This window comes from Andrena cerasifolii, chromosome 9 (genome assembly GCF_050908995.1).
Source record: "Andrena cerasifolii isolate SP2316 chromosome 9, iyAndCera1_principal, whole genome shotgun sequence".
NCBI classification, from domain to species: Eukaryota; Metazoa; Arthropoda; class Insecta; order Hymenoptera; family Andrenidae; genus Andrena; species Andrena cerasifolii.
The window spans coordinates 5,800,645-5,817,705 of NC_135126.1; the positions used below are offsets into that span (position 1 = coordinate 5,800,645).

At 46.6% G+C, this 17,061-nt stretch overlaps 2 protein-coding genes across 12 annotated transcripts in view; one reads left to right on the forward strand and one right to left on the reverse strand.

The window, feature by feature from the left end:
- The first annotated feature begins 8 nt into the window (after window positions 1-8).
- Window positions 9-4,092, forward strand: LOC143373085 (uncharacterized). 4 transcript variants are annotated; one of them, XM_076819966.1, is made up of 2 exons: window positions 9-3,221; window positions 3,307-4,092. In XM_076819966.1, exons 1-2 carry the CDS (start codon window positions 1,350-1,352, stop codon window positions 3,595-3,597), a joined length of 2,163 nt encoding a protein of 720 aa, XP_076676081.1. In that variant the 5' UTR covers window positions 9-1,349; the 3' UTR covers window positions 3,598-4,092. The 4 variants fall into 4 exon arrangements, with proteins under 4 accessions (XP_076676081.1, XP_076676082.1, XP_076676084.1 ...); XM_076819967.1 differs by having other exon boundaries at window positions 3,310-4,092; XM_076819969.1 differs by having other exon boundaries at window positions 9-3,234; window positions 3,310-3,448.
- Window positions 4,093-4,223: 131 nt separating this feature from the next.
- The window catches only part of Crtc (CREB-regulated transcription coactivator), a 59,901-nt gene continuing 47,063 nt past the window's right edge, over window positions 4,224-17,061 (reverse strand). For all 8 annotated transcript variants that reach the window (XM_076819978.1, XM_076819976.1, XM_076819973.1 and 5 more), the window contains one exon: window positions 4,224-8,989. In XM_076819978.1, coding sequence (XP_076676093.1) covers window positions 8,772-8,989 — 218 coding nt within the window. In that variant the 3' untranslated portion in view covers window positions 4,224-8,771. The remainder of the gene's footprint in view (window positions 8,990-17,061) is intronic.

A 17,061-nucleotide genomic window follows, 5' to 3' on the forward strand; every position in this document is an offset into this window, starting at 1 on the left:
AGATTGCCTCGGTTTCTTTTTTCTCCAGTAGAATAGTATGAGTTACCCGCAAGTAGGAATCTCTTTTGTTGCAATTCTCACGAGACCAAGGGCTGTTCGCGAATCACGTGAATAATTCGAGCTCCGTGGACTAAGGAGAGTCACGATTTATTTTTCTGTTTCTTGGTTCTGGTAGATTTAAAGTAGACGATGAGACGAATTCACACTCTGCACGTATCGTCACTCATATCGGAGCAAAGCTGAGGATAACTCGTGTATGTATACTGGATTTACGTAACTTCGAGTGAAAAGGATTATGCATCGCTGTAAATATTTCTCTATCATACCACTAGCTGCTATCAGCGCCGCAATTATTGTCGCTGTATAAAGTATTTGTGAACCTTAGCAAGTATGTCACCGCGTTTGCTCCAAACGAACTCGACTGGTTCAACCACTGTAACACGGTATTTTATACTAATTGGCCAAGGAACCGAGCACTATCAAGCGAAACTACGCCGAACCGTGGAATTATCGAACATTACTCGATTATAATCTTTGTATACATACGGTGTGCAATCGCACGTAGCTCAACTTGCGATAATAAAGAGATTATTTTCTGTAACCCCAACTAATTCCGTAAGTCCAAGTTCCAAGACCCTCCCTATACACCCAGATATATGGGATCAGAAACCCCCATAAGAGGGAGGACCGGTTTCGGTAGAGTTGGTTAGGCGGCTGACCTGTACGCAGAGGGTGCGCAAGATCGCGGGTTCGAATCCTCCCATCGCCCGGGGCCCAGTATTTTCTTTAAAACGGTTCTAATACAGTCTATATTCTCCTGTACTTTGACGATGGTTTGGTACAGTATCGTAAAATTACAGCAATTAAAAAGACCATTTCCATGGCTACGAGCCGTCGACCAGAACAAAAGTATTTTTCTCGACGTAGCTCGATCGTTCGGTGCCTCATTCAAGCGGCACCAACGTCGCTCAATAAGGCCTTACCTTCGAAACACCAACAAACCATGAAAGTAGCTCTGCACGTCCGTTCACAGAAAGATGGCCCTTCTGTGACACCATGAACGAGCGATTTCGGTTCAGCCGCGCGTACATTCTAGCCCTGTCCATCCTGCTTCATCCACTCGCGTCCTACTGCGCCCCAGATTTCCTCAAAGACACCTCCAGGTACTGACAAGGGCATTTTCCTCCTCCCGTTCCTCCAACAGGAGCTTTAGATTCTCTAAGTCTCTGAATTTTTCAAGGGTTTCTAAAGGGGTTCGTAACCGTGCAGGAAGTTTTCTTGTCACCCCTCTTGAACTTTAGCTAAGGGTTCGGTACTTGTCTCTTCCTACAGTGGGCAAGGATGCTCGAATGCTATATCATTTCGGAGCCCAATGTTTTCCCGCGATGTGTTTCTTTCTGCATACTTTACGCGGGACGTTGCATGCTTGCAGTAACGTGGAAATTAGTAACGATTTCGCGGAGGAACAACGCAGTGATCCAGACCCGTCCATCGAAGGAATCTTCCGGGACCCCAAGGACCAGAGAAAAGTTGTAAGTGGCTGCAAGCCCAGCCCTGGAACAGACACCGGCAAGCTCTCCGACCCCTCCGAGGAGCTGGACAAACGAGTGCGTGTGAAGCGAGAGAACCTGAAGAGGAGCAACTCGAAAGGGTCCGGCCAAGCTGCGAAGAGCGACCAGAAGCGCTCAGCGTCCAACAAGGCCAGCAAAGCTTCTTCAAGAAGCGACCGTGCTTCCAAAGACCGTGCGAAGCTCCTCAGCAAAGATTCCGCCGACTACGAGGCCTCGGTTGACCGGTCCGAGTATGCGGACGAGGCGGAGGAGGACACAGCAGCTGGAAGCAAGGAAAGCAAGTACAAGAGCGGGGAATTTCGCGTCGGAGAGGATTCCGAGGGGTTCATCGACCAGGAAGAGAGGTCCAGCTTGTACGACGACTTCGAGGCGAAGGACGTCGTGAAGCGGGGCATTTCTGGGGCAGAGGACTACGAGGAGGTGAACGACGAGGCTGCTGGGGTCGCAGAGGACACCGCAGCCCTGGACGAGCGAGGATCCTTGGACGAAGAGGTGGAGAAGAAGAAGGATCACGGGGACGCCAGGGTGAAGAGGCAGCACGAGAAGGGAACCCCGGAAGAGGAGAACGTCGAGGCTGCGAGCGATCCAGCGAAGGACGCAGAAGCACCTTTGCAGGATGCAAAGAAGGATGCGCCGGTGGCTGAGGATCAGGCGAGCAAAGTGGGAAATGATGAGCTGGCGGATCAGTCGAAGAGGAACGTTGCTGAGAAGCAGGAGAAGGAAGAGGCCAAAGTGAGCTGCGAGCAAGAGACAGTTAGCTCGAAGACGCCGCTGAACGATCAGCCAGGGTTCGAAAGAAATGAAAATGCGGTGTCTCTGAAGGAAGATGGTCAGGGCGCAAAGGTGGACAAGAAAGCGCTGGAGGACGTGAGCCTGTCAAGTGATAAAAAGGCGACTGGCTTAGAAGCGAGTCCCAAGCTGGACGAGCCGAAGGTCGTCGAGGCACCGAATCCAGAGGCAGCGAAACTCGGCGCTACGGTGAATGGGGCTGAAACTAAGGCTTCCGAAGACGCTGGCAAGCTCGAGGGTGCTGGTAACTCTGAAGCGACGAGGGAGCAGTCTGACGCGGACTACGAGAAGCGCGTGGAGGAGCAGATCCAGCGGAAGATCGACTCGATCAAGGAGCAGATCAAACGCGAGATCGCGGACACTCAGCGGATCAAGGACATCGAGGAGAACAACGCCAAGTTCGAGGAGCTGCTTGATCAGGAGGAGGAGGAACAGGAGCAGGCGTTGGAGGCCGAGGCGGCGGAGAAGAGCGAGGACTTATCCAAGAGGTCCTTGAAGGATTCTGAGAAGGCTCGGTTGAGCAGCAGCGCTGAGAAACGATTGATAAGGCGTAGGAAGAGGCAGGACGACAATAGCCAGGAGAAGCTTCGAAGCGCTGCTGAAAGAAGCTTGACTGTCGATAAGAAGCCGAGTCGAGGGGTGAAGAGACGAGCCCCGAAAATCGAGCAGGCCGCTCTGTTTCCAAGAGCAGCTTCCAAACCGCGCGAAGTGTTTTTGGTGAGACGCGATCGCAGCTCGAGGAAGAAGAGAAGGAGGAGGTCGAAGGACTCCGCGTTGACCCCAGATGACGCAAGGCTGCGGAACACTCACCCTGATGCTGCTTCCAACTCGAACTTGCGCGGGGACTTTAGCGGTGGAAAGGTAAAAGATTGAGGTATATTATACGGAGTGTTTGTACGACGGCGTTCGATCTGGCGCCAGAATAATTGTCACCTCCTTCTACCAGCAGCCTAAATCATTGCCGAGGGTGACAGAGGACGAGAAAGAAATAGCAGAACAGAGCTCCCTGGCGGAAAGGAAGTCTGGCTCTGTGGCTTCGTTGACAGCGAACGCAGAGGAACTTGGCCCACTGGCGACTGAGTATGGGGAAGCTTTTGGTGGCCTGAATGCGGAACCTGGCGTGGCCCTGGCTCGATTTAAAAGGATCAAGAGGGTCCTTCGGCCTCCAGCTTCCAACATCTACCGTCGCGATAGAAGGGACGCCAGCTTCCCATCAGTTTTTACACATGGGGCATGAAGATATAGAAGTCCCTGAATGGACGGTGTTAATAAGCCATATGTAGATGTAATTAACTGTAGAGTTGATGCCTACGCGGAGGAATATTGATCCTAGCGGTCGGTACGTGATCTGTCGCTGATTGTACAGTTCCAGCTTCAACTTTCTGCTTGGAGTAAGAGAGTATCGTAAGCTTCTCTAACTCGAGAGACCTGGATTCGTCGCGGTGTCCTGTAGCTTCCTAAAAGAAAACGTTGTAGAAGACGATGTATGATGATAAGAGATACTGGTGATAAACGAGTAAAGCTCCAGCAGGTGAGTCACAGACGAGGTATAAGATAGACCTAACATTTTATGGGAATTTACGCCACACAATTCCATAAGTAGTAGCTCATTCAAACTTCGCGAGCTTATAGAGGATCGTATTCTACATAACTTTTACTTCTATCATTTTCCCCTAAAAAATTGACACTGTTTGGTGTACCCTGTACCTCGTCTGTGCTCTAATATTCTTTTCCAAGTGGCGAATACTTTCTTCTTTCCTCTCGGCGAGGTTCGCTGGGTTTCGTCGGACTATCCGCGCAGCTAGAGGAGAGAACAGAAAGAGTGACAGGTGACAGCTAGGCAAATACAAAGAGACGCATTCGTAGACGTTCAAGATTTAATAACAAAGATACGATTAAACACGAAGAAGACACATAGATCGTTAACCCTCTTTTGTGCGCTTACATTACGGGGGAAGGAGAGTTTGTCTTGTTTGTTCGCGGCACAAGCGAGCCCTGCCGTCCCCTACTGTAAATCTCCTCTTATGCACCGCGTTCTCTACTTTACAACAATATGAAACAATTATTTACACATTGACGGGCAGAAGGACCACGGTGCCGTGCGAGAAGTGCCGAAGGTGACGTTCTGTTTTGCTCTGTTTTCTCAGCTTCTCATTTTCCGGTGGGTGGCGTCGCGTCGACATCCGCTGTGTGTGTGTGTGTGTGTGTGTGTGTGTATGTGTGTGTCCAGAACACGCAGAGTTCTCAGCCCAAGGGGTCGCCCCATCGAGGTCCAAGTCTCGCTACAAAAAGCTAAATCGCGAGACTTCGACGCCGATTTACCCGTTCCACGATCTCGAGGCTCGTGGGTGTTACTTATCGTGGATGAATCCAAGCGAACGACACGTTTCTCGCTCTATTGCCATCGCCTCGAGTTCTCAACCGGAGGATTCATACATCGGTGGAACGTAGCCTTACGTGGAATCGGTCGCAGCAAGAGAATGGCAAATAAGAAACGATTCGTTCGCTTTAATGGAGCCACTACTGTGTCGTTCGCAGACTGACTTGGCGCGGCGAGAACTGGCAATAGCCGCGCGCGAATTGGTCGTGTCGCGATTAGTTACGTGGATCAGGGGTGAACATCAGTCTGACAGGAAGGCTCGTTGGTGAAACGTTCAGGCACCGATCGTTACAAAAGTCGCCAGCCAGCCTCGTCTCGCATCGTATCGCTCTCGCGAGTGATCCGCGGAGGAGAAGCTACCGCGTGTAATCGCGGAGAGATGAAATCGTTGGGTGACAATTACTCGTCGGCGTAGCAAGCCTCGAGGAAGCACGAGGCAATGCGAAGCGAGACGAGGACGGGGCGGGCAGAAAGCCGCGGGCCATAGTGGAAATCGGACTTCCGTTCGACACGGTGGATCATACGACGGACACTCTACTTGGTACTTGCTCGGTGTATGTCGATAGAGACTTTCATTTTATTTAAAAAAATCGATGTCTGAGAAATGGTGTTCACAATAATTATGGTACAACAACGTAACGGCATTACAGACTTAATATTTATATATATATATATATGTATATATATATATATATATATATATTTCTATGTATGTGCATACACATATACGTTAGACGTGTGTATATGTGTATATACATATATACGTATGCGTGATATTTATAATAATATAGGTAATTTCTTTACCACGATGTAACATGGCTATATACAAATATTACAACGTTTCCTTTCCTCCCTTCCGTCGTCCCTTGAACTCCCGCCGCGTTCGATGCGAGCGATCGATCGTGGTCGGGACGAGCAACCCTTTCCCCGCTACCTGTGTCCTTCCGTTTCCCTTTTTCTGCTCGTTAACGCCTCTTTGGCCGCTCTCTTTCTCTCGGCGCAGAAAGAGCGTGCTCGCGTGTACATGTTTGGGAGAGAGGGAGAGACAGAGAGCAAGGAAGAGTGCGGTTGCGGCTTACTTCATCGTATGCATTAGTGCGCGTATGTATGTATATCGAGAGAAGAAAGAGGAGAAATCGGGATCGAGAGAGTGTGTGTGTGTGTGTATGTGTGTGTGTGAGAGAGAGAGAGAGAGAGAGAGAGAAAGAATGTGTAGAATTTCGCAGAGAATCTTGTGCAACGTCGTGGATACGAATGGTGATGACTCTCGACTTTCCGAAGTGCTATCTAACGCTTACGCTCGAAATGACGGATTTTCTCCGTGATGCTTTGGTCGTTTGTCGATCCCCTCGAAACCGGAAGCTCGGAATAGAGCGGTGCGTGAGTTCTCTGCGACATCGAGGCTCCGATTTCCGACCTTGCAATTTCGAGGAGATCCCGCTTTACAAATTTGCTCGCTCCTGGATGCAATCTTCGCGAGGACACGACACCGATCCCATAAGTTCCATCCCGCTCGATTACAGTCGCCACTTTTCTCCCGTTTCTCGATGTTCGCGCGCGCGGCGTCGCTTCCAATCGCACCTCGAACGTCGCGGCTTCGGGCGTGATCCTGTTCCCCAGTCACACACCGCGACCCACCGCAGCAGAGTGGCGTTCACCCACGGCCAGCGAGCTTAAGTACTACGAATTTACAAAATGGGGAGCGGCCACGAAGGGGCGGTGGCCCTCTCCCCGATGAGAAAAATTGACGTCACGAGCTCGTTATCTAGGGCGGCTCACACGTTCGGACGATCGTCGGGGGATCGTGTCGCGTTGTCGCTTACATTGCGGGCGAATCGCGCGATCTTACGAATCTACGAGCGACGAATATCTACGCGCTTTGGCACCGTCTCGCGCGCCACGAGACTTCCGCGAGGGGAACACGAACGGACCTGGAGGGAAGAGAGTACGATCTAACGATCTAACGATCTAACCAGACGACCCCTCGAGTTCCTTCTGCTTCTATTCACCTAGACACGCTTCACATTCCAACGATTGCCTCGCTGTTATCATCCATTCATTCCTTAAACGATTTCTGTTTCTGTCGCAGCTCAATTTCATTCCCGCCGACAACCCGGTACAGAAGTTCGCACGAGCGAGTCAGAAGATTGCCGCGGCGGACTTTGAAATGTCCTACGTGTGTCTACGGGTGTCCTCGAAATTTTCGGACGCTCGCGCCTGCCCACCTTTGAAACGATCGGATTTCGTGCCAGGGGGGGCACAGCAGGCAGTGCGCTCGGCACACGCCGTTCGAAACCGTCGAACGACGCAGCGCGGAAACAAGGCGAGGCATAAACTTTGTGAAACTCTCAACAACAAGCGTCAACTCTATAAAATTCAATCCATCGGAACGCTATTAAAAACTTTGGACAGCCAACGTCCCGGGCGACCGGTCGAGCGCTCGTTCGAATTACTCAATCGATTCCGTAGAATCTACACGCATGACCGTGGCCCAGCAAGCATTCGGAAATCGTTCCGAGGCGTGGCGACAGAGCGATTACCCACGAGCCGGTCGTGTACAGGCTCCTTCGGAGCTGCGAGTGCGAACTTAACCGGCAAGCTAAAACCGCGGCCGCCTATTGGTCTGTTTCGATTACAAAATCAACTGAATTACCTTAGTACCGAGTTCGCATCTGCAGTTCCGAAACAGCCTGCATACTATTCGCTTTGTACATCCGTCAACGGGCATAATAAAACATCACAGTAACGATCTCTAGCGTTAAAATCTCGCCCCCGTTCTCGGCTGAACGTAACAAATCTCGGGGAATTAAAAGCCTATCCGCGTGAGAGGCTCCGATGAGTCGCACGCGCGGCCCAAGTCCTTCCAACGTGCCTGCCCCGTCTTCTTGTCTACGCTTAAGAGTAACGAGTCCTGCTTGGCGTTCGAAAAAGGTCGATTACCACTACGTAGGTACACTGTTGTATACAGATTATAAGCGTCGTGCCCTCTCTTCCGCGCAGCCCACCTTTATACATTACTCTTTAATCGAGTTACGCTCTAACTTGATTAATTACGTCAACGTGTATACGAAGTACAGCGTATTACTTTCAAAAAACAATTGACGACCGCCGAGGGAGTACGGGCGAAGGTGTACGCTCGTCGTCGCGCTTCATCTCTCCCCCGTTCTCGCGTTACATTACCGTCTGCGAGCGACTTCTCCGAGGAGACGAGACGGAACCGGGGACATTCGGCACCGATCGGACGAACTCTCTTCGAACCCGACCCGTTCGAAGGCCGAGCGAAAGCACGCGACGAGGGAAAGGGCAAAGAGTAGTTGGAATGCTCAACTTCCGGCGACCTACCCGTCGGAAGGCGTGTCTCCCTCCTCTCTCGAGTCCTACGCCTTCACGCGTATGTCGCCTTCGATATTCTCATCCCCCTCCCCCTCTCCCCACCCCAGAGCTTTAAGTATACCCCGTTTTAAGGAGCATGTCCGAGCCACAACTGTTTCGCTTTCCCTCTCTAAACGTTAATTTCACCTAAACGGTAGATCTTTACCTCACTAGGATCGTATATGACAAAAGCATGTATAAATCAGTAGACATTTTGTTTTGTGCTTCTTAGAGATCATACATGATACAATGTACAAAGTAGTATAAAATAAAAAAAGGGTTAATAAAGATTTGTATTACTTAATCCTCGATTAACGGTTTATCACGAACGGGACAGCCGTTGATCGTCGATCGCCGGACGCGAGTCCCAAGGCAAGGAGGAGAACGGCACCTCCGGGGCCGCTCTCGTTCGCTCTGCCGCGTCCCCTGCACGCGATCGATAGGCTAATACACGAGATATTCGGGGGGAGAGCGAGTCGAGGAACGAGCGACCGGTTGCCGCTGGGAGGCGCGGCGAGCGACCAGGCGAACAGGCTCCGTCCCATTTGTCGCGGTGTCCCAAGAATAAAGTCGCGACACCAGGACAGACAAGAATTTGTATTCTCCTACGTAATATAGTCAGCGCGTAATCGCAAATGAGTAAAATGTTCTCTCTCGCCTTAAAGTCGATCTAGCCTAAAGTGGGCCTCGGCGCTGGGATCGGATATGACCATGGTCGGGTCGGTGAGCATTTGGAGACCATCCACGTCGATGGGGTCGAGGCCCTGCCTCAGGGCGTCGTCCGATGGGAACAGGTCCGCGTCGAAGTCGCCCATCATCGCCGTCCCTAGGTCCTTCACCAGCTCGGGGTTCGTCAGGTCGTCCGCCACCGAGAAGTCTGCGAAGCAAAGCGATTAGATTCCCCCGATTCTCGATTTTTTTCTGCACAGAAATGGTAACACCGATAGATCGACGATTACCCGGTGAACGCGAGAGGGAGCTGTTTGCTATTTCTGTATTCTATTCTGAATAAGGAAAGAAAGTCTTCCTATATCTACCGCGAATTACTTTTTTATTCCTGTTACTTTAAAAATAAATATAATATTGAAGTGAGATTATTTCCAGTATTATTCCTTTCATTCAATTTTATATAATATCATTCAGTATAGTATGTCCTCCTCTGTACTTGGTTACAATAGCATTCTGAAAATTTTCGCCAGATTTTGGCCAATATATCAGGAGAACATGAAGTGGAAAGAGGTATACTAAATTTCAGCTTCAAAGGCATCGCCTTAAAGTTGCAAATAAGAGGCGCTCCAAAGTTCTGCGTCTCTTCGTTAAACAGTCACTGTCTAGAAACATCTGCGCCACTTCTCGCTCTTAAATTTGCTCTCCGGAGACATTACTTTGTGCCACCTCTTTCCACATCATGTTCTCCTGTTACAAAGCCCAATTTTGTGCATTCTGAAAACTTTTGCCAGATTTTGGCCCAGGTATCAGGAGAACATGAAGCGAAAGGAGGTATTCTGAATTTCAGCTTCGAAGGCATCCTCGATTCTCTCTCCGAAGACGTTACTTAGTGCCACCTCTTTCGACATCATGTTCTCCTGTTACAAAGCCCAATTTTGTGCATTCTGAAAACTTTTGCCAGATTTTGGCCCAGGTATCAGGAGAACATGAAGCGAAGAGAGGTATTCTGAATTTCAGCTTCGAAGGCATCCTCGATTCTCTCTCCGGAGACATTACTTTGTGCCACCTCTTTCCACATCATGTTCTCCTGTTACAAATCCCAATTTTGAGCATTCTGAAAATTTTTGCTAGATTTTGGCCCAGGTATCAGGAGAACATGAAGCGAAGAGAGGTATTCTGAATTTCAGCTTCGAAGGCATCCTCGATTCTCTCTCCGGAGACATTACTTTGTGCCACCTCTTTCCACATCATGTTCTCCTGTTACAAAGCCCAATTTTGTGCATTCTGAAAACTTTTGCCAGATTTTGGCCCAGGTATCAGGAGAACATGAAGCGAAAGGAGGTATTCTGAATTTCAGCTTCGAAGGCATCCTCGATTCTCTCTCCGAAGACGTTACTTAGTGCCACCTCTTTCGACATCATGTTCTCCTGTTACAAAGCCCAATTTTGTGCATTCTGAAAACTTTTGCCAGATTTTGGCCCAGGTATCAGGAGAACATGAAGCGAAGAGAGGTATTCTGAATTTCAGCTTCGAAGGCATCCTCGATTCTCTCTCCGGAGACATTACTTTGTGCCACCTCTTTCCACATCATGTTCTCCTGTTACAAATCCCAATTTTGAGCATTCTGAAAATTTTTGCTAGATTTTGGCCCAGGTATCAGGAGAACATGAAGCGAAGAGAGGTATTCTGAATTTCAGCTTCGAAGGCATCCTCGATTCTCTCTCCGAAGACGTTACTTAGTGCCACCTCTTTCGACATCATGTTCTCCTGTTACAAAGCCCAATTTTGAGCATTCTGAAAATTTTTGCTAGATTTTGGCCCAGGTATCACGAGAACATGAAGCGAAGAGAGGTATTCTGAATTTCAGCTTCGAAGGCATCCTCGATTCTCTCTCCGGAGACATTACTTTGTGCCACCTCTTTCGACATCATGTTCTCCTGTTACAAAGCCCAATTTTGTGCATTCTGAAAATTTTTGCCAGATTTTGGCCCAGGTATCAGGAGAACATGAAACGAAGAGAGGTATTCTGAATTTCAGCTTCGAAGGCATCCTCGATTCTCTCTCCGGAGACATTACTTTGTGCCACCTCTTTCCACATCATGTTCTCCTGTTACAAAGCCCAATTTTGTGCATTCTGAAAATTTTTGCCAGATTTTGGCCCAGGTATCAGGAGAACATGAAGCGAAGAGAGGTATTCTGAATTTCAGCTTCGAAGGCATCCTCGATTCTCTCTCCGGAGACATTACTTTGTGCCACCTCTTTCCACATCATGTTCTCCTGTTACAAAGCCCAATTTTGAGCATTCTGAAAATTTTTGCTAGATTTTGGCCCAGGTATCAGGAGAACATGAAGCGAAGAGAGGTATTCTGAATTTCAGCTTCGAAGGCATCCTCGATTCTCTCTCCGAAGACGTTACTTAGTGCCACCTCTTTCGACATCATGTTCTCCTGTTACAAAGCCCAATTTTGTGCATTCTGAAAATTTTTGCCAGATTTTGGCCCAGGTATCAGGAGAACATGAAGCGAAGAGAGGTATTCTGAATTTCAGCTTCGAAGGCATCCTCGATTCTCTCTCCGAAGACGTTACTTAGTGCCACCTCTTTCGACATCATGTTCTCCTGTTACAAAGCCCAATTTTGAGCATTCTGAAAATTTTTGCTAGATTTTGGCCCAGGTATCACGAGAACATGAAGCGAAGAGAGGTATTCTGAATTTCAGCTTCGAAGGCATCCTCGATTCTCTCTCCGGAGACATTACTTTGTGCCACCTCTTTCCACATCATGTTCTCCTGTTACAAAGCCCAATTTTGTGCATTCTGAAAATTTTTGCCAGATTTTGGCCCAGGTATCAGGAGAACATGAAGCGAAGAGAGGTATTCTGAATTTCAGCTTCGAAGGCATCCTCGATTCTCTCTCCGGAGACATTACTTTGTGCCACCTCTTTCCACATCATGTTCTCCTGTTACAAAGCCCAATTTTGAGCATTCTGAAAATTTTTGCTAGATTTTGGCCCAGGTATCAGGAGAACATGAAGCGAAGAGAGGTATTCTGAATTTCAGCTTCGAAGGCATCCTCGATTCTCTCTCCGAAGACGTTACTTAGTGCCACCTCTTTCGACATCATGTTCTCCTAGTACATAGCCCAATTTTGTGCAGTCTGAAAATTTTTGCCAGATTTTGGCCCAGGTATCAGGAGAACATGAAGCGAAAGGAGATATTCTGAATTTCAGCTTCGAAGGCATCCTCGATTCTCTCTCCGAAGACGTTACTTAGTGCCACCTCTTTCGACATCATGTTCTCCTGTTACAAAGCCCAATTTTGTGCATTCTGAAAACTTTGGCCAGATTTTGGCCCAGGTATCAGGAGAACATGAAGCGAAGAGAGGTATTCTGAATTTCAGCTTCGAAGGCATCCTCGATTCTCTCTCCGAAGACGTTACTTAGTGCCACCTCTTTCGACATCATGTTCTCCTGTTACAAAGCCCAATTTTGTGCATTCTGAAAACTTTTGCCAGATTTTGGCCCAGGTATCAGGAGAACATGAAGCGAAGAGAGGTATTCTGAATTTCAGCTTCGAAGGCATCCTCGATTCTCTCTCCGGAGACATTACTTTGTGCCACCTCTTTCGACATCATGTTCTCCTGTTACAAAGCCCAATTTTGTGCATTCTGAAAATTTTTGCCAGATTTTGGCCCAGGTATCAGGAGAACATGAAACGAAGAGAGGTATTCTGAATTTCAGCTTCGAAGGCATCCTCGATTCTCTCTCCGGAGACATTACTTTGTGCCACCTCTTTCCACATCATGTTCTCCTGTTACAAAGCCCAATTTTGTGCATTCTGAAAATTTTTGCCAGATTTTGGCCCAGGTATCAGGAGAACATGAAGCGAAGAGAGGTATTCTGAATTTCAGCTTCGAAGGCATCCTCGATTCTCTCTCCGGAGACATTACTTTGTGCCACCTCTTTCCACATCATGTTCTCCTGTTACAAAGCCCAATTTTGAGCATTCTGAAAATTTTTGCTAGATTTTGGCCCAGGTATCAGGAGAACATGAAGCGAAGAGAGGTATTCTGAATTTCAGCTTCGAAGGCATCCTCGATTCTCTCTCCGAAGACGTTACTTAGTGCCACCTCTTTCGACATCATGTTCTCCTGTTACAAAGCCCAATTTTGTGCATTCTGAAAATTTTTGCCAGATTTTGGCCCAGGTATCAGGAGAACATGAAGCGAAGAGAGGTATTCTGAATTTCAGCTTCGAAGGCATCCTCGATTCTCTCTCCGAAGACGTTACTTAGTGCCACCTCTTTCGACATCATGTTCTCCTGTTACAAAGCCCAATTTTGAGCATTCTGAAAATTTTTGCTAGATTTTGGCCCAGGTATCACGAGAACATGAAGCGAAGAGAGGTATTCTGAATTTCAGCTTCGAAGGCATCCTCGATTCTCTCTCCGGAGACATTACTTTGTGCCACCTCTTTCCACATCATGTTCTCCTGTTACAAAGCCCAATTTTGTGCATTCTGAAAATTTTTGCCAGATTTTGGCCCAGGTATCAGGAGAACATGAAGCGAAGAGAGGTATTCTGAATTTCAGCTTCGAAGGCATCCTCGATTCTCTCTCCGGAGACATTACTTTGTGCCACCTCTTTCCACATCATGTTCTCCTGTTACAAAGCCCAATTTTGAGCATTCTGAAAATTTTTGCTAGATTTTGGCCCAGGTATCAGGAGAACATGAAGCGAAGAGAGGTATTCTGAATTTCAGCTTCGAAGGCATCCTCGATTCTCTCTCCGAAGACGTTACTTAGTGCCACCTCTTTCGACATCATGTTCTCCTAGTACATAGCCCAATTTTGTGCAGTCTGAAAATTTTTGCCAGATTTTGGCCCAGGTATCAGGAGAACATGAAGCGAAAGGAGATATTCTGAATTTCAGCTTCGAAGGCATCCTCGATTCTCTCTCCGAAGACGTTACTTAGTGCCACCTCTTTCGACATCATGTTCTCCTGTTACAAAGCCCAATTTTGTGCATTCTGAAAACTTTGGCCAGATTTTGGCCCAGGTATCAGGAGAACATGAAGCGAAGAGAGGTATTCTGAATTTCAGCTTCGAAGGCATCCTCGATTCTCTCTCCGAAGACGTTACTTAGTGCCACCTCTTTCGACATCATGTTCTCCTGTTACAAAGCCCAATTTTGTGCATTCTGAAAATTTTTGCCAGATTTTGGCCCAGGTATCAGGAGAACATGAAGCGAAGAGAGGTATTCTGAATTTCAGCTTCGAAGGCATCCTCGATTCTCTCTCCGGAGACATTACTTTGTGCCACCTCTTTCCACATCATGTTCTCCTGTTACAAAGCCCAATTTTGTGCATTCTGAAAATTTTTGCCAGATTTTGGCCCAGGTATCAGGAGAACATGAAGCGAAGAGAGGTATTCTGAATTTCAGCTTCGAAGGCATCCTCGATTCTCTCTCCGAAGACGTTACTTAGTGCCACCTCTTTCGACATCATGTTCTCCTGTTACAAAGCCCAATTTTGAGCATTCTGAAAATTTTTGCCAGATTTTGGCCCAGGTATCAGGAGAACATGAAGCGAAGAGAGGTATTCTGAATTTCAGCTTCGAAGGCATCCTCGATTCTCTCTCCGAAGACGTTACTTTGTGCCACCTCTTTCCACATCATGTTCTCCTGTTACAAAGCCCAATTTTGTGCATTCTGAAAATTTTTGCCAGATTTTGGCCCAGGTATCAGGAGAACATGAAGCGAAGAGAGGTATTCTGAATTTCAGCTTCGAAGGCATCCTCGATTCTCTCTCCGGAGACATTACTTTGTGCCACCTCTTTCGACATCATGTTCTCCTGTTACAAAGCCCAATTTTGTGCATTCTGAAAATTTTTGCCAGATTTTGGCCCAGGTATCAGGAGAACATGAAGCGAAGAGAGGTATTCTGAATTTCAGCTTCGAAGGCATCCTCGATTCTCTCTCCGGAGACATTACTTTGTGCCACCTCTTTCCACATCATGTTCTCCTGTTACAAAGCCCAATTTTGTGCATTCTGAAAATTTTTGCCAGATTTTGGCCCAGGTATCAGGAGAACATGAAGCGAAGAGAGGTATTCTGAATTTCAGCTTCGAAGGCATCCTCGATTCTCTCTCCGAAGACGTTACTTAGTGCCACCTCTTTCGACATCATGTTATCCTGTTACGAAGCCCAATTTTGTGCATTCTGAAAATTTTTGCCAGACTTTGGCCCAGGTATCAGGAGAACATGAAGCGAAGAGAGGTATTCTGAATTTCAGCTTCGAAGGCATCCTCGATTCTCTCTCCGGAGACATTACTTTGTGCCACCTCTTTCCACATCATGTTCTCCTGTTACAAAGCCCAATTTTGTGCATTCTGAAAATTTTTGCCAGATTTTGGCCCAGGTATCAGGAGAACATGAAGCGAAGAGAGGTATTCTGAATTTCAGCTTCGAAGGCATCCTCGATTCTCTCTCCGAAGACGTTACTTAGTGCCACCTCTTTCGACATCATGTTCTCCTGTTACAAAGCCCAATTTTGAGCATTCTGAAAATTTTTGCCAGATTTTGGCCCAGGTATCAGGAGAACATGAAGCGAAAGGAGGTATTCTGAATTTCAGCTTCGAAGGCATCCTCGATTCTCTCTCCGGAGACATTACTTTGTGCCACCTCTTTCCACATCATGTTCTCCTGTTACAAAGCCCAATTTTGTGCATTCTGAAAATTTTTGCCAGATTTTGGCCAATATATCAGGAGAACATGAAGTGGAAAGAGGTATACAAAAGGGAATAGCCGGTTAAGATGGTCAAATGTTCCCTTGAACCGAATTCGACTCACGATGAATCATTCAAAAGCTTATTAAAAAAGAAACATTTGTGGCAATTTTGAACTTCGTATCTCCACCCGGAGGGTAGTAAAGGGCAAAAATAGGAAATCAGGTTTTTGCCGAATTTCTCCTATACTAGGGGATGAAAAATTTTGAAAAAAATCAGAGGCATTTCTGTTATCAGGGCACATATTAGAGAATTGTTTCAGATTTTTAAATTGAAAAACCAAGCTGTGAAAAATAAAAAACGCCAAAAAATGCTGAGAAATGCGGATTGTGTATCGAAGCAGGCTTGGCACTATAATTATATTTTTACTGTAAGTACGTATGATTGTTAATATTGTCCTGAATTTTTTTCAGATTTTTAAATTGAAAAACCAAGCTGTGAAAAATAAAAAACGCCAAAAAATGCTGAAAAATGCCGATTATGTATCGAAGCAGGCTTGGCACTATAATTATATTTTTACTGTAAGTACGTATGATTGTTAATATTGTCCTGAATTTTTTTCAGATTTTTAAATTGAAAAACCAAGCTGTGAAAAATAAAAAACGCTAAAAAATGCTGAAAAATGCCGATTGTGTATCGAAGCAGGCTTGGCACTATAATTATATTTTTACTGTAAGTACGTATGATTGTTAATATTGTCCTGAATTTTTTTCAGATTTTTAAATTGAAAAACCAAGCTGTGAAAAATAAAAAACGCCAAAAAATGCTGAAAAATGCCGATTGTGTATCGAAGCAGGCTTGGCACTATAATTATATTTTTACTGTAAGTACGTATGATTGTTAATATTGTCCTGAATTTTTTTCAGATTTTTCAATTCGGTGCGTCGCAGTTAAAAAAATTAAAAACCGATTTTTTCGTCGTTTTTTCCGTGTCAGAGTAACTTATACGTCGAATTGCTTCATGAAATAAGTGTTTTATGCGATCTTCAATGTTTATACGTACAGCAAAACATCATAGGAATTAAAGAAACTGAAAAAAAACGAATCATTTGCCTTAAAGTTGCAAATAAGAGGCGCTCCAAAATTCTGCGTCTCTTCGTTAAACAGTCACTGTCTCGAAACATCTGCGCCACTTCTCGCTCTTTAATTTGCTCTCCGGAGACATTACTTTGTGCCATCTCTTTCGACGGCATGTTCTCCTGTTATAAAGCCCAATTTTGTGCACTCTGAAATTTTTCGCCAGATTTTGGCCAATATATGAGGAGAACATGAACTGGAAAGAGGTATACTAAATTTCAGAACAGTCACTGTCTCGAAACATCTGCGCCACTTCTCGCTCTTTGATTTGCTCTCCGGAGACGTTACTTTGTGCCATCTCTTTCAACGGCATGTTCTCCTGTTACAAAGCCCAATTTTGTGCATTCTGAAAATTTTCGCCAGATTTTGGCCAATATATCAGGAGAACATGAAGTGGAAAGAGGTATACTAAATTTCAGCTTC